This window comes from Indicator indicator, chromosome 9 (genome assembly GCF_027791375.1).
Source record: "Indicator indicator isolate 239-I01 chromosome 9, UM_Iind_1.1, whole genome shotgun sequence".
NCBI classification, from domain to species: Eukaryota; Metazoa; Chordata; class Aves; order Piciformes; family Indicatoridae; genus Indicator; species Indicator indicator.
Genome location: NC_072018.1, coordinates 28,765,243 through 28,787,346, shown reverse-complemented (window position 1 = coordinate 28,787,346; position 22,104 = coordinate 28,765,243). Strand labels below are relative to the sequence as shown.

Sequence of the window (22,104 nt, the reverse complement as noted above, 5' to 3'; positions counted from 1 at the left end):
GCCAGAGGTGGGTGTGAGCAGGTGCGGTGAGGACTGGGAACTCCGGTGAGGACTGGGAGCAGTGTCCAGGATATGAGGCCATTGCTGGACAGGGGCCCACAGGCTGTGTGGCAGCACTGGAGCATGGCAGCAGGGTGGGCACTGCAGACAGGATTTGGGGCCTTTCCCAATGCTACTTGAGGGACTGAAATCTGAGCCTGGCTGTGCGGCTCACAGTTTTCCTGGGATGTCTTTGGGCTGCACAGGGTCACTGAGGTGTCTTTGGGGTGCATAGTGTCCATGAGGTTTCTATGGGGTATATGGGATCACTGGGGCCTCCTTGGGGCACATGGGATTCTTGGGGGTCTCTGTGGGGTCTATAGGTCTTTGAGGTTTCCATGGGGCATGTAGAGAACCTTTGGGGTTGCATGGGATCATTAGGGTCTGTGTGGATTGTATGGGGTCCTTGTAGCACATGGAGACCATAGGGGTGTCTTTGGGGTGCATGATGTCCATGGGGTTTCCATGGGACACACAGGGCCCCTGAGGTCTCCTTGGGGTACACAAGGTCCCTAGGACCTCTGTGGAGTTCATGGGTTCCATGGAGTTCATGGGTGCATCTAGGGGATGCACGGGGTCACTGGAGTTTCTGTGGGGTGTATGGGGTTGCCAGGGTCTCCATGGGGCACACAAGGGTCCCTGAGGTCTCCTTTGGGTGCATAGAGACCCAGGGGTTTTCATGGAGCACATGGGGTCCTTGGGGTCTTTGTGGGGCACATGAGATCCATGTGGTCTCTGTAGGGCTGAGCCCATCTGCTGCCCCACAATGAGCTGATCCCCCACAGAATGAGCAGAAGGGCAAGGGACAGGGACATGGGTGGCAGGGGACAGGGACATGGGTGGCAGGGGATAGGGACATGGATGCCACTGGACAGGCACCCTGGCTGCAGCCAGGGAGTGTAATTGGGAGTTCCTTTGGCTGTGGTCTGTTATCTTTCCCACCAAGGCACCTAATCCCTCATGCACAAGGGTGCCTGGAGCCGGGCAGTGCTGTGCCAAACTGGGGCCAGGGAAGTGGAGGGGATGCATCTGTGCCCCTGAAGCTGCGAATTCCAAAGGCTAAGATTTCCTCTCCATAAGCTGAGCCTCGTCCCTGCTGCTGGCAGCTCTGCCTGGGAGTCTGCAGGGGCCAAGGGGTCCGGGAATGGGCATGAGGCATCACTGCCAGATCCAGCAATGGCAGACTGGCATCCCTGTGCGAGAACTGATGCCAGCTCTTAACCACCACCACCACTCCGATGCACTGGGGCTGGATGGGGCATCAGCCTTCCTCCATCACTGGTTCCATACCTGACGGGGGCAGCAGTGACAACGTCCCCACCATCACAGGGGGCTTTGCTGAGGGGGGGGTCTGGCACCAACCCTCCCAAACCCCTGCTGTTTTGGGAGGGGATGAAGGGGGGCTCCAGTGCAGATGCTCCCACCCTGTGCCTGCTCTCCAAGCCTGTCCCTCACCCTTTCTACCACTACCAGATGTGATCACTGGGATCTGCAGTGTGTGTGAGGAACATCTGGCAGGGTGGACGCCCGAACACAAGCAGCTCTGTCTGCTTCCAGTGACCTGCAGCCATGACAAATGTGGGTAATCTCCCGGCTCTGCTGCTCCCTCCCAGCCCACGGCAAAGCTCTGGCAGCTGCTCCCACACCACTCTCCTTCCCTACTAAAAACCTCTTTTTTTCCCCTCAATCTTTAATCACTGTCTTGGCTTTTTTCACACACTGAAGGGACAAGGCACCCCTCAGGGCTGAGATGAGTTTATTAAGTGTTTGGCAGATGACAGAACATGGCTTCCAGTTTACAGCTTTCTCTTAGAGTCGTTCCCCAGGCTCACAGCAGCGTCTTTGCCAACCGCTCTTGCACACATCCATGCCCATGGCTGTGCTTGCACTGTGCCAGCAACAGGGAATGGCACCAAAGCTTGGCATGGTTCCCATCCCTCTGACTGCTGGGCTCTGCCACCCAGATCACCCTGATCATGTGGGCACAGATGGGGCTTGGGGAGGGATGCGTGTGCTGAGGGATGGCACTAGTGGGGAGCAATATGAATGCCAAGGGATGGCACAAGTGGCCAAAGCCACCACTTTCCTTTTTCACACCACTGACAGATCAGTTGGGTGTGCAATATCCTGCACCATCCCTATTCCCTATGCCAGGAAAACTGGGGGTTTCCCTCTCCTGGCATTAACCACTGACAGAGGGGCAGCAGCTGGGGATGCCAGCTTTCCCTGGTCAGGGATGCCAATGCAGGGACATGGCTCGCAGAGAGTGATATTGTTCCTGGTAGTTTTATAGTTGCTGGGGCAATGGCAGAAGGTTTAGTTAGGACTCCTAGGTGAGCAGTGGGGTTGCTCCGAGGTCCATACTGGGACCAGTGCTGTTTAATATCTCTGTTATTGTCACAGACAGTGGGATCAAGTGAACCCTCAGCAAGTGTGCAGAGGCACCTGAAGGACAGGATGCATCCAGAGGGACCTGGACAAGCTGGAAGAGTGAGACGATGTGACCCTCCTGAGGTTCAACAAGGCTAAGTGCAAGGCCCTGCACCTGGGCTGGGGCAAGCCCTGGTAACAGGTCAGGCTGGGGGATGAAGGGGTGGAGAGCAGCCCTGCAGAGAAGGACCTGGGAGTGCTGCTGGGTGAAAAGCTGGACAGGAGCTGGCAGTGTGCACTCACAGCACAGAAGCCAACCGCATCCTGGGCTGCATCCAAATCAGTGTGGCCAGCAGGTCAAGGGAGGAGATTCTGCCCCTCTGCTCTGCTCTGGTGAGACCCCACCTGCAGTGCTGTGTCCAGCTCTGGAGTCCTCAGCACAAGAGAGGCATGGACCTGTTGGATCTGGTCCAGTGGAGGCCACAACAATGATGCAAGGGTTGCAACCTGTCTGCTGTGAAGACAGGCTGAGAGATTTGGGGTTTCTCAGCCTGGAGAAGAGAAGGCTCCAGGGAGACCTTCTTTTGGCCTTTCAGTACTTAAACGGGCCTGCAAGAAAGCTGGGGACAGAGTTTTTACCAGGGCCTGTTGTGACAAGGAAAGGGATGATGGTTTTAAACTAAAAGAGGGTAGATTCAGCCTGGATGGAAAGAAAAAATTTTCTGCCCACAGGTTGCTCAGGGTGGTGGTAGCAGCCCTATCTATCCCTAGAACCATTCCATGTCAAGTTGGGTGGGGCTCTCAGCAATCTGCTCTCGTTGGAGATGTCCATACTGGCTGCAGGGATTTGGTATAAATGAGCTTGAAAGGTCCCTGCCCACCCAAATCATTCTGTGCTTCTGATTCTATTGGCAAGGGAATTCCAGCACAGGCTGAGCAAAGTTTGAGGGTTCTCAAAGGAGAACAATCAGCACATAGGCACACACCCATGGGCAGACCCCCACAGGCACACCGCCACATCCATGGGCACACCCCCACGGGCATATACCACCCCCGCATCCTCCCAGGCACACACTCCCACACCCACATTCCTCCTGGGGGGGTTTAAGGTGATGGTTCCAAAGCCAATCGATCAGTTTCCTGTAAGCAAACTGCAGTGATGTTTTGGGTTTTTTTTTCCCTACACAATGTGCCAGCATATCACTGGTGGAGGTGCCTGGCATTACTGGGGTGCAAAACGATCTCAGACATCCTGCCTCTCACAGGAACCCCCTCAATGACCAGAGCTGCCTGGTCCAGTACCACACCTGAGCCTGAGGCAGCAGCATGGTGAGGGCAGACTTCATGGTACTGGGACCATCTGCACCAGCTGGGCTTGACCAACAGACTCTGGAGACTGGCAATGGCCTTCGTAAAAGACACCCTTGGATGTCCACAGCCTGCCCAGGGCACCACCAAGCCAGCTAATGAATGGTCCCCTTGGCATTGCCTGCAATGCAGGGAATGGACCCCTGGCAAAGGTAGGGGATGTCCCCAATGTCTCCCCTCTGAGCACCTGGCCAGCTGGAGCATCTGTGGTGGAAGGTCTCAGTGGTGCCACCATTATGTCCTCTAGCTGCAGCTGGACCACAGGCTGAGAGATGCTGATGGCCAAGGTGTTGGCTGTGGCAGAAGGCTTTGTCTATCATGGTAGCAAAAGTGAGAAGGGAAAATTACAGGGTACGTGACCAGAGCAGTGATCATCCTCCTGTACTTGGCATTGGTGAGGCCACACCTTGAATACTGGGTTCAGTTTTGGGCCTTTCACTCCAAGAAGGACATTGAGGTGCTGGAGCATGTCCAGAGAAGGGCAATGAAGTTGGTAAAGGGTCTAGAGCACAAGGCTTGTGAGAGGCAGCTGAGGGGACTGGCATCATTTAGCCTGGAGAAGAGGTGGCTAAGGGAAGACTTCCTCACTCTCTACAACTCCCTGAAAGGAGGTTGGAGCCAGGTGGGGATAGGTCTCTTCTTGTGAAGAACAAGTGACAGGACAAGAGAAAGGGCCTCAAGTTGCACCAGGGGAGGTTTAGGTTGGGCATGAGGAACAATCTCTTCCCCAAAATGGCTGTCAAGCTTTGGAACAGGCTGCCCAGTGCACTGGTGGAGATCCCACCCCGGGAGTGGCTTAGAAGCTGTGTAGATGTGGTGCTGAGGGACAGGGTTTAGTGGTGACCTGGCAGTGCTGGGTTAACAGTTGGACTCTTTCAACCAAAACCACTCCCTGGGTTCTATGTTTCTGACTGTAATTCATCACATCCAGCCACAGACACATACGGGACATTCCCCGCGCTCTCTCTGGGAGGCTGAAGCCAGCAATGCTGCACCAGGTTATCATCACTTTCCTCTCTTCCTTGACAGCTCATTCACAATATTTATATTCACCCCAAGCTGTGGCCACCAAGTCTGTTTATTTTCCCTCTTCCCAAGGACTGTAGGTACCCAGTGAGCGCTTTCCACTGAGCACCGGGGCCACGCATGGGTTCAGACAGGAAGAGAAGCTGAGGGCTGGTTTCAGGGCTTATCACTGCTTCCCGTTCATCACCCTCAATAAATATTTATAGCTGCACGAGGGCACTCAGCTCCTGCCACTAAAAATAACATTCCTGAGCACCAAGAGGAAAAAAAAAAAAAAAGAAGAAACCCACCCGCGACTGGAGCTGCTGCTGAGGTTTTGTAAGCAGCTACGGAAGAAAAGCCCTGGCAGCAGTGAGCTGCCAGCCTCAGGCTACACAACTGGGTTCTTCATCTGAAACCAAACACGGCTCAACGTGGTTTGGAAACACTTCTAATGGTACAAAGCTGGGAGGAGTGGCTGACACCCTGTCAGGCTGTGCTGCCATTCGGTGAGACCTGGACAGAGAGTTGGGCAGAGGGGGACCTCATGATGTTCAACAAGGGCAAGGGTAGGGTCCTGGTAATCCCCTACACTAGGAGAGGTTAGGGTTGACCTGCTAGAAAACAGCTCTATGGAAAAGGACCTGGGAGCGGACAAGTTCCCTGTCAGCCAGCAATGTCAGATCACAGTCAAGGACAATGGTCTCCTTGGGTGCATTCAGAAGAGTGTGGCCAGCAGGTTGAAGAAGGTTCTCCTCTCCCACTACTGTGCCCAAGTGAGGCCACACCTGGAGTCCTGGGTCCAGTTCTGGGCTTCCCAGTTTGAGAGAGAGAGGTACTGGAGAGAGTATAGTGGAGGCTATGAAGATGCTGAAGGGACTGGAGCATCTTTGTGATGAGGAAAGACTGAGACACCTGGGTCTGTTTAGCATGGGGAAGAGCACACTGAGAGGGGATCTCCTTAATGCCCATTAAATATCTAAAAGGCAGGAGGCAAGAAGATGGGGCCAGACTCTTTTCAGTGGGCCCAGACTCTTTTCAGTGGGCCCAGCAACAGGACAAGGGGTAATGGGCACAAACTGGAACCCAGGAGGTTCCACCTCAACATGACGAAAAACTTCTTTCCAGAGCCCTGGCCAGGCTGTCCAGAGAGGTTGTGGAATCTCCTTCTCTGGAGAGATTCCAACCTGCCTGGACATTGTGATCCACAACAGTGTGCTCTGGGTTACCCTGCTTTATCAGGGAGGTTGGACTAGATGACACTCAGAGGTCCCTTCTGTCCACTATGCTGGGATTCTGTGAAATGAATGCAGAGATGCTGGCCTAAGCCTGGTGATGACCATCCCTGAATTCCCTGCTGAAAAGAGACACCTTTTAACAGTCTGAAGAGAAGCAGAGCCAGGAGGCAGGAGGCTGGTGGCCCATCCCCACCACTGCTGCTCCTCTGCTTGGGCAGCACTCTGTGTGTGACATACCTTGCCAGGTACCCCTGGGATGAGACAGGTAGCATCACAGGGGATGGAAACCAGTGGCAGACAGCGCAGCGTTTTCAGGAGGTGTGTTTGTGGTGGCCACATCCCCTCTGTATCACACAGGGGAAGGACCCTAGGAGGTCCCCACCCATTTTCCCATGCACATGGATAGGTCAGGAGGAAATAACCTGCGTGTGAAGCCACAGTGACACCATTTGGGAGGAAATCAAAGAAGTTCAGGACACAGAGCAGGAGTTGCAAGTATGAGCTTTCCTTTTGTGCTGTTTTCATTTAAACCTCCCTTAAATTGCTGACTTTGATGGATTTGGTTATCATTAGTAGACAGATGGAGGAAAGTAGGACATGCAATGACCTAAGAGGCAAGTGGCCACGGGGAAAGCCCTCCAGGTGGGTTGGAGGAAGCTGCTTTGGTCAGCAGGTTGTTGAGCTCAGTCACAGTTGCGTGATGGTGAATGTGCCTCTTCCAGAGGACAGGGAGAAGTCTCTCAGTTGCAAGCGCAGCTCTCCTGGATGCCTGTGTCATCAGAAACACACAACACACATCAGCATCTGCAGGGAGCAGAGCTCCAGCCTCACCCTCTGCAGCTTTGGAGAGCAGCTCCTGTAAAGTTGCAGGTCTGCTGTGACCTCTTGAACTTTCTGGCTGTGCAGCTCTGGGGCCATCCCTGGCAAGCGCAGGGCAGAACAAATGTGTGATACCCACCATGACCATCAAATGTCCTGATGATCCCAGAGCTCCTCACCTTGGATCCCAGACAACTCAGGAAAGAGGAAACCTGAGTTCCTGAGTCGATGACACCAGGAACATGGTGCTATGGCAGGTCCCCAGGTCCTGCAAGTGAAGGCCCATGAGCTGACACTGCTGACTTCGGAAGCCAAGGTGAGGTTGCTGCTGAGCATCTTCCCTCCAGAAGAGCCAAGATGTGTTAGGAGAAAGACCCTGATGATGCTGCTCACCTCAGCCCCTCCATCACTGGTGGGCAAACAGAGCCAAAGGGTGGACAGAGCCACCAGTTCATCTTGGCCAGACACCACCATCAGGAAGGCTCAGGAGAACCCATTACAGGCCCTGACACCACAAACAGGAGGAACTTGAAGAACCACCACAGTTTAAAGGATTTTCCCCTTTCACTGACATGTCTTCCCATTCCTTCTGGAGGATATAGAAACATGGAAGTTATTTCTTGTATTTTTCTAGTTATTTCTACTTTAGTGTTCATCAGCTTTGGCTTTTGGTGGAGTGGAGGCACTCCTGAGCTTCCCAGGGAACAGGGAGCTTCTCACCTCTGTATCAGTGGCTAAGTGGTGAGCAGGGTCAAAGCCACCCTTTTCTCCAAAGTTAAAGGGACATCAAGAAAAGCCTCCCCTCCCTGTCCCCCCAGCAGCATGAACAGCTCTCCCTGCTGGATCCTTCTCCAACGGTATAATTTCACCTGTTCTTGGGTTACCAGATCGTCTCCCAGATGAGGCAGGACTTGAATTTCTCACGTAGAAACTCTCAGGGAGACTCTTAAGCTACTTTTGAGTTATTTCTATCCACAGCTAAAATGGCAGGGAGGCTAAAAGGGCAAACCCCACTTTGTTCTCCTTTGGTGATTACCTTCAGAAGACAACTGTGATGGCTTTATTATGCAAAACTGTGTTTCAGATCCATCAGGCTGGAGCTGAACTGAGAAGTTAAAATACTCTCTCCAACCCACAATGTAAAGGAGAAGATCCTAGAAGCAAGATTTCCTCCTGCCCCAGTCCTCATCCCTTTCTGATGAATTATGTAGCATCCATGCTAGGTTTTGTGCCATGACAGCCCTCCTTCTTCACACTGGGGATGGTGAGATAGGCATTGTGGCCACAACACACACCCAGAGTGTGGAAACCTGAGCCCTCCTACAAGCCTTTCAGAAGGGGATGATAAGGATCTCATTCAGGTCCTTCAGGCATTGTCACCACAGGGCTCAGGCTCTCTCCCTCACTCCTATCTCTGCTTTCCAAGCACCTGTTTGTCTGTCCATCTGCTGTGCCTTATTATAACTTGAAGCGCAGGCTCTTTGAGGGCAGAGATTGTATTTTTAGTACATCTGGATAGTGTCCATCACAACAGGGTCCTATTTCCTGGCTGGGGCCTCTCAGTGTGGACGTGATGCTAATGAACCAGGAGATAATGTTGTTCTCACCCAGGTTAGTGACGGTTCCCCACTGCCTACAGCAGGAGCAGAATTTGATCTCAGTGGGGAAACACTCCACATCCTTTTTCAGAGTTGTGGAGTGATGGGCAGAGAACCCTCCTCGTGCAGAGACAGGACAAAGGCAGGAGGCGACCAAGGACTTGGTCCTGGGCATTGCAGTATTGTGCAGTGATGGTGGGGACAGGAAAGAAAAATGCATCCAAACCCCCACATCCATCCTTACCTGGATTGTTGTACAGCCTGCAGTCATCTGTCTAGCCTGTAGAAGAGGGAGAGGAACATAAAGAAGTGGTTAGATTTCCTCTGAAATGAAAGATCATTGAATCACAGAGTGGCTTGGGTGGGAATGGACCTTTAAAGGTCATCTAGTTCAACTTCCCTGCAGTCAGCAGGGACACCTTCAACTGAAGCATATTGCTCAGAGTCCCACCCGCCCTCACTTGCAAACCTGCTGTGGATGGACTCTGTCCAGTCCTGCAGGAACAGACAGCTGCAGAGACTACAGTTTTGGTCAATATGGGCAGCTCTACTTCAAACTGGGTATTTTCATGGAACACATTTATGGGTCTGCAAACCACATACTTTCTGCCAGCAGTTTGGCAGAGCTCTTCAGTCCCTTTTCAAGTGGTTTTGGGGGTTATGGAATCCATATATGAAGGGACCAGCTGATGGAGAATCTCACTTCAGGTGCTATTGTTGGGGGTTCACCTCCTAGTCACCAGCTGGAGCAGGCATCATGGAAGAGAGGCAGCAGGACCATGGCAAACAGTGACTGTGGGACAGCCCTAGTTGAGTGACCATCCAGCTTGGACTGGCATGCATGCAATGTGTGGAGATGTAACACCACATGTCAGAAAAGTGTAACTCAAAGAGAGCACTGAGGTTGGGTGAACTGCTGTGCAACTGGATGGATGTGGCTTTGCCAGTTCCCAACTGTGCTTGGAAACCTTGTAGCCATCTCTGGAGATGATGAGTCATTTGTAATCCCAACCACAAAAGATGCAGCCAACTTGGAGTCCTCCTGAGTGATTTCATCCTGCTGAAGCCAAACCATGCTGATGCTAAATAAAGAGTACGAACGTGAGGCTCTCCAGCAGCGGAGCAAGTTCTGAGGTTCACTAATTGGGACACAGAGAAACATGAAATAACTCTGTGAAGAAACCTGTGAGGAGGCCCAGGGGCAACACTGACCCCAGGAAACGCCCTGCAACGGAGTCCCCATGAGGACCAGCATCTCCTTGGTCTACACTGCTGCAGAACATGGGGAATAAACGAGCTGCAAGTCATTTTGAACACAGAATCATGAGATGGTTTGGAAGGGGTTGGAAGAGACCTTTAAAGGTCATCCATTCATCCTCTCACCCACTCAAGATGGGAGGAAGCATCAGAAGAGCTTTGCTGAGATGGGGCTGTGCACAGAGTCGCTGTGCAAAGAATGAAGTTGGGGCAGGTAGAGCTCGACATGAGCACAGGGTCTATCAGACTCTGCATGCCTGGAGCACCCTGGCCATGGGCCCTTAGGTAACCAGGTGCAGAGAACAAACACTTCTAGAACATTCATCCTTGATGTAGCCTGTACAAAACACAATCTGATACCCCACCACCACCTGTGTTGTGGTCTCTGGAGGAGTTCCTGCCATGATCCAGGACTGCAGCTGATGCATTGTTCCTGGATTTTCCTGCCAGGTTTTCCTCTTGCTGGCTGTGTGACGTTTGGAAGCACTCACCCTCTGGCAGAGACAATATTTACATTCCTCATGGAGGCTTTTGGGCCAAGTTCTGCTGTTGGTTACATGTCTTGGTCCCGCCCTGACTTCAACGCTGCCACAATGAGTAACAGAGAGGAATTTGTCTTACTACATCTCTGCCACCAGACATCGTATTTCAGCTCTTCAAGATCCCCCTTTCCCTATTTCCCATGGAAGGCACAATGTGTATGTGGAAAAGAGCAGCTGGTTCCTCTGCCAAGCATCTAAAATATGTATCTGAGGAGGAATGTTCTAGGGCAAAGGAGGTCCTGTGCTTCAGAGCCAAAGTGATTCTGCTTTGAAAACTCCTGTTTTAGCTAAAATTAGACTTACTGCACTTCTTCCTACAAACTTACAACATCTTGTAGTGATGGACTTCTTCATATCAACTCATCACGTTTCATTCATCAGTGACCTGGATGAAGGCACAGAGTGGACCTTCAGCCAGTTCATTAACGATATCAGACTAGGAGAAGTGGCTGACACACTGTCAGGCTGTGCTGCCATTCACTGAGACCTGGCCAGGCTGGAGAGCTAAGTGGAAGGGAACCTCATGAAGTTTAACAAGGGCAAGTGCAGAGTCCTGTCCCTAGAAAGAAATAAATTCCTGCGCCAGGACAGGTTAGAGGTTGACCTGCTGGAAAGCAGCTCTGTGGAGAAGGATCTGAGAGTGCTGGTGGACAAGTTTCCCATCAGCCAGCAATGTGTCCTCGTTGCCAAGAAGACCAATAGTCTCCTCAGGTGCATTCAGAATAGTGACCAGCAGGTTGAGGGAGGTTCTCCTTCTCCTCTGCTCTGCCCTAGTGAGGCCACATCTGCAGTCCTTGGCCCAGTTCTGGGCTCCACAGTTCAAGTGAGACAGGGAACTAATGGGAGAGAGTCTAGCAGAGGCTACAAACAAGTTGAGGGGACTGGAGTTTCTGTCTGAGGAGGAGAGGCTGAGAGACCTGGAGCTGTTTAGCCTGGAGAAGACTGAGAGAGGATCTTCTCAGTGCTGATCAATATCTAAAGGGCAGGGTGCAAGAGGATGGGGCCAGACTCTTTTCAGTGGTACCCAGCAACAGGACAAAGGGCAACGGGCACTAACTGGTTTTATCTGAATAAGAGGAAAATCTTCCTTTTGGGGGTACAGAACCCAGGAGGAGGCTGCCCAGAGAGGCTGTGGAGTTGTCTGCTCTGAAGAGATTCCAAACCTGCCTGGACACTGTGATCCTGAGCAACCTGCCATGGGTGATCCTGCTTTAGCAGTGGGGTTGGACTAGATGATCACCAGAGGTCCCTTCTGACTCCCTCCATGCTGGGATTCTGGGATTCTGAGATACTGATGGACAAATCACGGGGAAGCAAAGCATTTCCAAACATCCACATGCTTCACAAAACTCACTGGACAGAAAACTCAGGAAAATGAGCTCTTTTTTTGAGAAACCTGATCCCCACCCCTTCAGCTCAGCTGTAGGAAAATGTGCAGACACCAAAAAAAGGAGAAGTTCTGATTTGTCAATGCTGAAATTATGTTTGGCTCAAGTGAAACAAATGCTTGGACTGATTCAAAGCCATCCAAGTCACTTTGGTTTAAAACACAGAAAGCTAAACTCCTGTGATCTCTCAGCAAGGTCTATCCCAAGGAAAGTCTGGGAGGTGCTTGTGAAGAAATAAGAGGAACAGATCTCCTGCAGCACCCTCCAATTCAACTGTCCACTGCACGGGTGTTTGCAAGTCTTGGGTCTGCTCTCTATGCCTGTGGCAATCACTTCTAGCACCAGGAATAACACTGCTACCACGTTTGGATTCATGTGCTCCAAAGGGAGATGAGGTCTGGGGAGCAATAGTATCTAGACCTGCAATCCAGGGATAGCAGAGATGAAAGGGACCTCCTGCAGAATCCCACTTAGCTGGTAGTACTGCCTACATGGGGTTACCACCAACAGAGTAGTCCTGAACATTCATCCAGCCAGTGTCACAGGAGGTGGTGGTTCATCAGATGCTGGTCCCACCTCTCAAGCTGGTGGCCAGCCCACACTTTGATTTTTACCAGCATATCCATCTGAACTGGCCAGCTCACAGCACTGGGAGCAACTTTTCCTCATCTCACACGTTTCTGTGCATCACCTTTGATGAAAGAAAAATATTCTTGACAGCTGACTACACATGCTGAAGAAACCCTTGCTGAGACATCACTTTGAGCCATGGTAGATGTTGGGGGAGAGAGTGATCTGGCAGCATGGTGATGACCAGAGCAGGCAGATAAACTTGTGCTCTGTCTACAGGTGGTGTGACAGGAGCAGGAGCAACGTTGGCTGCTTCTACCAGAAACCATCCTCACTCAGAGTCCTTTCTGGGTCTCCACATGGCAAATTGAGCTCCTACAAAGGAACAGGTCAGAAAATGCCTCAGAGCTCTGAGACCACAGTCTGTCCCCTTACCTTGGTCCTTTCCATTCTGCATTTTTCCTGTTTCTTCTTCATCTTCTTCCTCTGCTTTAAAAAAAAAAAGGAGAAAAAAAGCAGACATGAGACAAGAAAGAATAGAGGGAATCATAGAATCATGGAATATGGAATTGTTTTGATTGGAAGAGAACTTTAAGATCAATGAGTCCAACTGTTAACACAATGCTGTGGAATCCACCAACTACACCATGTCCCTCAGCACCACATTTACACAGCTTTTAAACCTCTCCAGGGATGGGGACTCCACTACTGCCCTGGGCAGCCTGTTGCAGGCCTTGCCAAGCCTTTGGGGGATAAAATCGTTCCCCATGTTGAACCCAAAACTCCCTTCCCACAACTTGAGTCTCTTTCCTTTTGTCCTATGACTTGTTCCTTGGCTTTGACCCCAACCTGGCTATATCCTCCTTTCAGGGAGTTGTAGAGAACAAGGAGGTTTCCCCCTGAGTCTCCTTTTCTCCAGGCTGAACAATCCCAGTTCCCTCAGCCACTCCTCACAAGACTTCACCAGCTTCACTGACCTTGTTTGGACATGCTCCAGCATCTCAATGTCCTTCTGTCTACACACTCCATTCTTGGAGGCCTTTCCTGGAGCAAGAAGAACTGGCTTTTCAGGCATAGATGATATTGGAGAGGAAGGAGGACAAGTGTTCAGGCTCCCAAGGAGAACTTGGATGGAAGCATCACCATCCTTCCTATGGCACTGTGCCTGGTGGCAAACCCATACCCACTCCATCCTGCTCAGAGGCTGTGAAGTACTAGCTGGAAGCAGCACTAATGATGTCCAAAAGAGTGGGATACTAGTGGGCTGCTACCCAGCCCAGGTAGTATTGGGACCTAAGTCCGTTGTGCACTCTTACTGAAAGAACAAAGATCTGCATGATATCCACAATGGGGAGGAAATCAGGACTTTCAGACTGAGGTCAAATCTAAGGAAGAAAAATGGATGAGGTGACAACCTTGGAGGATCCCTCCTGGTGGTGCAGGATTTGCCCATACAAGGTGGTCAGTGATGGTGATGCCCACACCGGGGCAAAACCACACCACTGGTGAGGGGCTGTGCCCACAGAGGCAGCCACTCATTTGATGTTCAAGAGCTGGTGGTTCATCATACTTAGCTCTGGTTAAACTAAAGAGTTTATGGCCAGGCTCATATTTATGGAGCAGAAGGTCACATTCTTCTGGAGGTAGTGGCTCATATCTCTGCACAATGAGACCTGAGCAAACAGGTAAAGCAGTGATATCACATCTGCCTACCTCAGATGCTGCGGGAAGCAGAGCAAAGGAAGAGACATGAAAGGAAAGGCTCAGTCTTGACAAACTGAAGCACTCTGAATCAAGCTGATCAAAGGGAATCCCACAACCATTTGCTCTTTTTGTTGCTTTGACAGCAGGACCGATGAGATATCTGAGAGTCACACAGTCTCTGCCTACTCAGTGACGACCATTGATGAGTCTTTCTCCTCTTCTACTCTGCCATAGTAAGGTCACATTTGGAGTCCTGGGTCCAGTTCTGGGCTCCTCAGATCAGGAGAGAAAAGGAACTACTGGAGAGAGTCCAGCAGAGGCAACAAAGATGCTGAAGGGACTCGAACATCTCTCTGAGAAGGAAAGGCTGGGAGACCTGGAGTTGTTTAACCTGGAGAAGAGCAGCCTGAGGGGGATCTTCTTAAAGCTGAACAATATCTAAAAGGCAGGGGGCAAGAGGATGGGGCCAGACTCTCTTCAGTGGTACCTATCGACAGGACAAGGGGCAAAGGGCACAACCTGGAACCTAAGAGGTCTAACTGAATATGAGGAAAAACGTCTTTCTTGTGAGGGTGCTGGAGCCCTGGACTCGGCTGCTCAGAGAGATTCCAAAGCCACCTGGATGTGATCCTGGGCAACCTGCAGTGGGTGACCCTATTTTAGAATAGGGATTGGACTAGATTATTCCCAGAGGCCTCTTCCAAGCCCTACCATGCTGGAATTCTGGGATTCTGTGTGATGTAAGTGCAAAAGAAACCAAGAACCCAAATGCCTTTCAAACAGCCATAGGTGGCCTGAGCTCAGCAGCTACTCTGGGTCCTGAAGTTGCCTCCCACTGAGCCCACTCCAGTAGCATCACCCCCAATCCTTGGAGATCACCAATGTGTGTCTTTAAGTTCAGCTGGAGTAAAAATGGTCTCATTGGTCTCATTGACAGCACCAGGAGCATCAAACTATTAGATGTGGGATAGTGAGAGCACCTCTGGAAGCCCAGATGGGAAAGGGAACCCTGAGCAGTGTCTCCTTTCTGAAGGAATATTTTTTTCTGAGCTCCTGTGAAGGGAGGGAGAGGCAAACAGAAGCGTGGGTGATGCAGGCACTGGCATCTCACAAAACACAATGCCTGCAGCTCCACTGGGCCATCGTGGGGCTGGAGGAGGTGTCAATTCTCACAGCTTACCTCTGAGACAATATGTGTTAGATCCTCTCAGCTGAGGATAACTCATGCTTTTCCTAATTTACACAAGTGAAATGGTTTCAGATACTTCCAGGGGAGCCGCCTTCTGTATCTGTGTATTCTCAAGGAGGAGACTGTAATTGTTTGCATCTTCCCTCCCCTGTGTGCTCTAACAGCTTTGCATGGTCTGTTTGTTTGACACATCTAAAACATAGAATACACCCAGAGGGACCTAGGCAAGCTAGAGAAGTGGGTCCCTGTGAATCTCTGGAGGTTCAACAAGGCCCTGTGTAATGTCCTGGCCCTGGGCTGGGGCAGCCCCGAGTATCAATCCAGACTGGGGGATGAAGGGATAGAGAGCAGCCCTGCAGAGAAGGACCTGGGAGTGCTGCTGGGTGAGAAGCTGGACAGGAGCTGGCAGTGTGCACTCACAGCACAGAAGCCAGCTGCATCCTGGGCTGTATCCAAAGTAGTGTGGCCAGCAGGTAGAGGGAGGGGATTCTGCCTCTCTGCTCTGCTCTGCTGAGACCCCACCTGCAGTGCTGTGTCCAGTTCTGGGGTCCTCAGCACTGGAAAGACATGGACCTGTTGGAGAGGGGACAGAAGAGGCCACATCAATGACCTAAGGGCTGGAGCCCCTCTGCTGTAAGGACAGGCTGAGAGAATTGGGGTTGTTCAGCCTGGAGAACTTCTTAAAGCTGGGGACAGACATTTTAGCAGGGTTTGTTGTGATGGTTTTAAACTAAAGGAGGGAAGATTCAGACTAGTTTGAAAGAAGAAATTGTTTTTGTTGAGGGAGGTGAGACACTGTCTCAGGTTGCTCAGAGAGGTGGTAGAAGCCCCATCCCTAGAAACATTCCATGCCACGTTGGACAGGGTTCTAAGCAATCTGCTCTAGTTGAAGATGTCCCTGTTGGCTGAAGGTTGGTTGGACTAGGTGACCTTTAAAGATCCTTTCTGACCCAAAACATTCTATGATTCTATGATCCCTGATGAGCTGCAAGGCCTTTCAGGAGCTCAAACCTGGGCTGCTGGCATTGCCAGTCTCTCTGGCGTCTCAGAGGAGGGCAGGATTGCTGCAGGTTCAGCCAACACCAGCCTTGCCTGCAGCCAGCCCAGAGCAGACCCTGAGCTTGGCCAGACCCCTCTGCTATTAGAAGCAAAAAATAAATGACTGCAGACATCTGGTTTGGGCAGAGGCTTGGCTTGCCAGGTTTCAGCCTGGAGGGGAAAGAGTGGCATGTCTCCAGCGTGGTGATTTATTGAGGGCACACTTGGCCCCTCGCAGCAACGGCACCAACACTGCTGCTGCCCTACATGAAAGACTTTATTAACTCACAGCTGCCTTTGCAGCCCAGGCACCGGGCAGAGAGGGGCTGAATTTACTGCTTGGCAGTAAAATATTAACCTGGTTTATAGCAGTGAGATCTCCAGTAAGGGCAGTGGGGAAAAAAGGGAAAAGCTGAACTGGTTTGAATGTGGGGTTGGATAAATTTATGAAGGGGGATTATGTGGTGGAACTACTGCATAAAGCATGGGGCTGGGGGAGGTGTGGAGCAGAAACAGGGAAGTTCTGGATGCAGAATGCTTCACTTCTGCTGGAAAAGGGAAGGCAGCTGTGGTGCTGCTGGATCCTAAATGATTTTCTATTCCACCACAGATAATGAAGCATCTCTCTTACAAGGAAAGGCTGAGACCTGAGACCTGGGGTTGTTTAGTCTGGAGAAGACCAGACTAAGAGAGGATCTTCTCAGCGCTCATCAACATTTAAAAGGCAGGGGGCAAGAAGATGGGGACAAACTCTTTTCAGTAGTGCCCAGCAATAGGACAAGGGGCACAAAACAGAACCCAGGAGATTCCACCTGAATATGAAGAAAAACTTACTTCCTATGAGAGTACTGGAGCCCTGGACCACCCTGCCCAGAGAGGTGGTGGTAGCTCCTTTTCTGGAGAGATCCCAAACCTGCCTGGACATTGTGATCCTGGGCAACCTGCTGTGGGTGACCCTGCTTTAGCAGAGGGGTGTTGGACTGGATGATCCTCAGAGGTCCCTTCCTACCTGCACCATGCTGGGATTCTGTGTGACAAAGGTTGAGATGTGTTGCTGGGCTACAGCAGAAGCTGCTTCAGTCTCATCAGGATATTTACCTCTACTGGCACAGCAAAAAAAGCACAAAGGGAATAATCATTGCTTTTCCCACATCACTGTTTAATCCTCTGTTGCCATTGACCTCACACACATTTACTGTATATCTGTGATGATGGCATCTCATGGGGATTCACTGCAGAGGGACCTCACCTCATGCTCGAGTACTGATGTCACTAGGCAATGCTTTGGAGACACTGACAGATCTGCCCCAGCTCCTGCCTTGTGTTGTGGAGGAGCTCTGACTTCCAAAAGTGGGACTGGGAAGTAGCACTTCTCCTGCCTCAGAGTGGTTCAGGAGAGGCTTGAAGGAAAAGCTTCTCCGTGCTGTTACACATGCACAGATCAATATGAGCAGGAACTGGATGTGAGTCATGAATCACTAACGGTGCCATCAGCCAGGTTTGTGTCTGCAGAGCATTGCCCTAACTCTCAGTGATAAAATCAATGGAGATCCTGTTCAGAAGGTACTTGGAGTTCTCAGGGATGTCGGCTCTAGAATGTTTTTTTTTTCACATTATCATTGAAAAGATGTACACAGAACCTCACAGGATGCTTTAAATAGATTTTATAAAAAAATGCAGAATTGTGGAATCATTTTGCTTGGAAGAGATCTTCAAGGTCATTGAGTCCAACTGTCAACCCAACACTAAATTATGTCCACCAGCACCACATCTTTTAAACCCCTCCAGGGACGAGGGCTCTACCACTGCCCTCAGCAGCCTGTTGCAGGGCTTGACAACCCCTTTGCAGAAGAAATTGCTCCTCATGTCCAACCTAAACCTCTGCTGGCATAACCTGAGGCCATTTCTTTTTCTCCTGTTGTTTGCTCCTTGGGAGGACACACCAAACATTGGAGACTAGACTAAAATAAATCTAAAGACCAGTTTCCAGGTTGTGACCTCAAGCTCTCCCTTTTCTGCACAAGTCAGTAATTAACTCTTACCAGAATGCAGCTCCTTCACCAGTGACGTCATGGTGTTTGTGATGGAATCAGCTGCTACTAGGAGGTCGTTGCGGAGGTTCCTCCTCGTACCTGGGAGCAGAGCAAACATACAATCAACAGTGCCACTGCCTCACCTCCTTGTGCCATGATGCTTGGACACATAGAATCATAGAATTGTTAGGGTTGGAAGGGACCTCAAGGATCACCTAGTTCCAAACCCCCTGCCATGGGCAGAGACACTTCACACTAGCTCAGGTTGCTCTGAACTCCATCCAGCCTGGCCTTAAAAACCTCAAGGGATGAGGCTTCTACCACCTCCCTGGGCAACCTGTTCCAGTGTCTCACCATCCTCATGGGGAAGAATTTCTTCCTAACATCCACTCTGAATCTACACATTTCTATTTTTGTTCCATTCCGCCCTAGTCCTATCATTATCTGACACCCTAAAAAGTCCCTCCCCAGCTTTCTTGTAGGCCCCCTTAAGATACTGGAAGGCCACTCGGAGCCTTCTCTTCTCCAGACTGAACAGCCCCAACTCTTTCAGTCTATCTTCACAGGAAAGGTGCTCCAGCCCTTTGATCATCCTCATGGCCCTTCTCTGGACATGTTCCAGCACGTCCAGATCCTTCTTGTAATAGGGCTCCAGAACTGGATGCAGTACTCCAGGTGGGGTCTCACCAGAGCTGAGTAGAGGGGAAGAATCACCTTCCTCGACCTGCTGGCTACACTTCTCTTGATGCAGCCCAGGATCTGGTTGGCTTTCTGGCCTGCAAGTGCACATTGGTGGTTCATGTTGAGCTTCTTATCCACCAGCAACCCCAAGACCTTTTCTTCAGGGCTGCTCCCAAGCCAGTCACTGCCCAGCCTGTATCGGTGCTCAGCCTCATTGCTCCCCACCAAGGTGCCCACCTTGGGATAGCACTTGGATGTCCCAGCAGAGCCCAACCAGAGCCACCTTGCTTAAAAAGAGGTGATGATTTAAGACATAACAATTTGGCTTGATGATGTTAAAGCTCTCTTCCAACCCAAATCATTCTATGATTTCATGATTCTATGATTTGCTCTGGAAGAGGTCAGCTGTGCTTGGCTGCCTGATGGCTATCACATCACTCTTCCTGACAAGGACACTGCTTGTACAGCAGCTGAAGGGCAGATGCTTGTCTCCCCAAGGCAGGAGTGGCTGGGTGCTGGCTGTGCCACAGCCCATCCCTGCTGTTTGTGCAGAGTTGTTACTTCTGGCAGAGCCTCTGCTGCAATCAATACCACTGAGGTTTGAGTGCAGTGAGAGACAACTGATTGCTCACTCTCCTGCATCACTAGAGGAAGCAATCCTCTTCCCGGGGATGCCACACGGTCAGGGGCATGGCACCTTGATGTCATCCACAGTGACACTGCCTAGTGCCAGTCTGCACACCCAGCTTGTGCCAGCCTCTGCTCCAGGAACCCCATCAGCAAGTGAACATCTGGCATGGTTCTGCAAGAACAGCTGGGAGGGGCCAAGATCAGTAGAGGAACTGTCAAAATGGCTGCTGCACATAAAAGAGAGGAGCGAGGGCAGCAGGGGATCATAATAATTGCCTCTTGCTGAAAATGGGAAGATAATGATCTTCTTTGATAGCTGTTCTGGTTCCATGTGGCACAGCTGGCCAAATTATCATAGAATCATGGAATTGTTTTGTTTGGAAAAGACCTTTAAGATCATGAAGTTCAAGTGTTAACCAAGCACTGCCAGGTCACCACCAAACCGTGTCCCTCAGCACCACATTTACACAGCTTCTAAACCACTCCAGGGACAGAAGTCCTCCACCACTGCCCTGGGCAGCCTCTTCCAGGGCTTGACAACCCTTCTGGGGAAGAAAGTTTTCCTCATGCCCAACCTAAACCTCCCCTGTCTTGACCTGAGGCCACTTCCTTTTGTCCTATCACTTGTTCCTTGGAAGAAGAGATAGACCCCCACTTCACTCCAACCTCCTTTCTGGGAGCAGCAGAGAGTGAAAAGGCCTCCCCTGAACCTTGTTTTCTCCAGCCTCAGTACTGAGCCCTGAGGGACACTACTTGTCACTGGCTGCCAACTGGACTTAACTCCGTATTTTTGTGGCTGCATACCCTGCCAACTGCAGACCAATTTTGCTGTGCCCACAGACACTGCAGACATGACTCACTGTCCTCGCTGAGCTCCTTTTTCTCCAGCACCTTTTTGTGCTCCTTGTTTGTGTTTGATCTGGAGGCTTTGATGCCATGGACTCATGGTTTCTGCCCAGGCTGTGAAGATGATGGCCCCAAGCCGAAGTGTTGCTAGTCCCTGTACTGGCTCATTGGCACCACCTCAGCTGTGCTCACAGAAAGTGGCTTTAGGTGGCCTGTTATCCCACATAAGCAACAGATGTCTGCACTGGCACAGCCTCAACCACTTTGATGCTGAGAGCCTGACATTTCTCCAAGATCTCGGTGTTGAGATCCTCTCTTGCCATTTACTTCAGCAAGGGCAGGAAGACAGCACATGGAATCACTGGAGACATCTGATGTAACATTTTTCAGCTTTTCAGAATGGCAGTGATGTGACAACTGTACATTACAGGGTCACTTTTGTTTGAAGTTGGGTGTCTCTCTCATTTCAGATGCAATGCTTTTATCTCCCAAATGCTCTGCTGGTTTTCACTCTGTCCTTGGCTGTGGAGATGTCAGAGCTCCTGCTCCTGTATTGTGCTATTTAAGCACTGCTGGAGCATGCTACCAAGATGACATGACTCCATCAGTGGCTTTTTCATAGAATCATTAAACCACAGAATGATTTTGGTTGGGAAGTCCATCTAGTCCAACCCCACTGCAGTGAGCAGGGACACCTGTAACTAGAGCAGGCTGCTCAGAGACCCATCAAACTTTACCTGGAGTGGTTCCAGAGATGGGGCATCTACCACCTTTCTGGGAAACCTGGGCCAGCGTCTCACCATCCTCAGTACAAACAATTTCTTCCTTCTGTTTAGTCTGAATCTCTCCTCTTTTAGTTTAAAACCATCACTCCTTGTCCCATCACAACAGACCCTGCTAAAAAGTCTGTCCCCAGCTTTCTTATTGGCCTCTTTAAGTACTGAAAGGGTGCAATTAGGTCTCCCTGGAACCTTCTCTTCTCCAGGCTGATCAACCCCAACTCTTTCAGCCTGTCCTCATAGCAGAGAGGATTTGAAGCTCCAGCCCTCCAAATTAAGTTGTCAGCTGACCAGCATCATTCCCATGGTGGCACCAAGGCACCGGATGTTCCTGTGCACATACAAACTGTGCAGTTTCTGGGAAAGCCTGAAGATATTGGCCGATAATTTAATATGGGACCTGGATCTAGGACAGGCTAGGGAATGACCTGGATGGGCCGGATCAATGGCTTGAGGCCAGTGGGATGAGGCTCAGCAAGGCCTAGTGCTGGGATCTGCACTTCAGTCACAACAACCTCTAGGCTTGGGGAAGAGTGGCTGGAAACTGCCTGGTGCAAAAGGACCTGGGGCTGCTGGTTGGCAGTGGCAGATAAGACAGCATGTGCCCAGGTGGCCAAGAAACCCAACAGCATCCTGTTCTCAGTCAGCAATAGTGTGGCCAGCAGGACCAGGTCAGGGATTGTCTTCCTGTATTAGGCACCGGTGAAGCTGCAGATCAAATACTGGGTTCAGTTTTGAGTCCCTCACTATAATGAAACTGAGGTGCTGGAGAGCATGGAGAGGAGGGCAATGAAGCTGGTGAAGGGTCTAGCACAAGTCTTGTGAGGAGCAGCTGAAGGAACTCTACCCTGGAGAAAAGGAAGCTGAGGGGAAACTTTCTCACTCTCTACAGCTCCCAGAAAGGAGGTTGGAGGACAAGAGGAAATGGTTGCTACAGGGGAAGTTTAGGTTGGACATGGGGAACCATTTCTTCCCCTAAAGGGCTGTCAAGCCCAAAGAATGTGGTGGAC

At 50.9% G+C, this 22,104-nt stretch overlaps 1 protein-coding gene across 1 annotated transcript in view; it reads right to left on the bottom strand.

Annotated features, from left to right (window-relative positions):
- Positions 1 to 18,156: 18,156 nt before the first annotated feature.
- DTNB (dystrobrevin beta) overlaps positions 18,157 to 22,104 on the bottom strand; it is a 151,753-nt gene continuing 147,805 nt past the window's right edge. The window contains exon 16 of the mRNA XM_054383428.1: positions 18,157 to 18,257. Within this exon, the coding sequence (XP_054239403.1) occupies positions 18,157 to 18,257 (101 nt within the window). The remainder of the gene's footprint in view (positions 18,258 to 22,104) is intronic.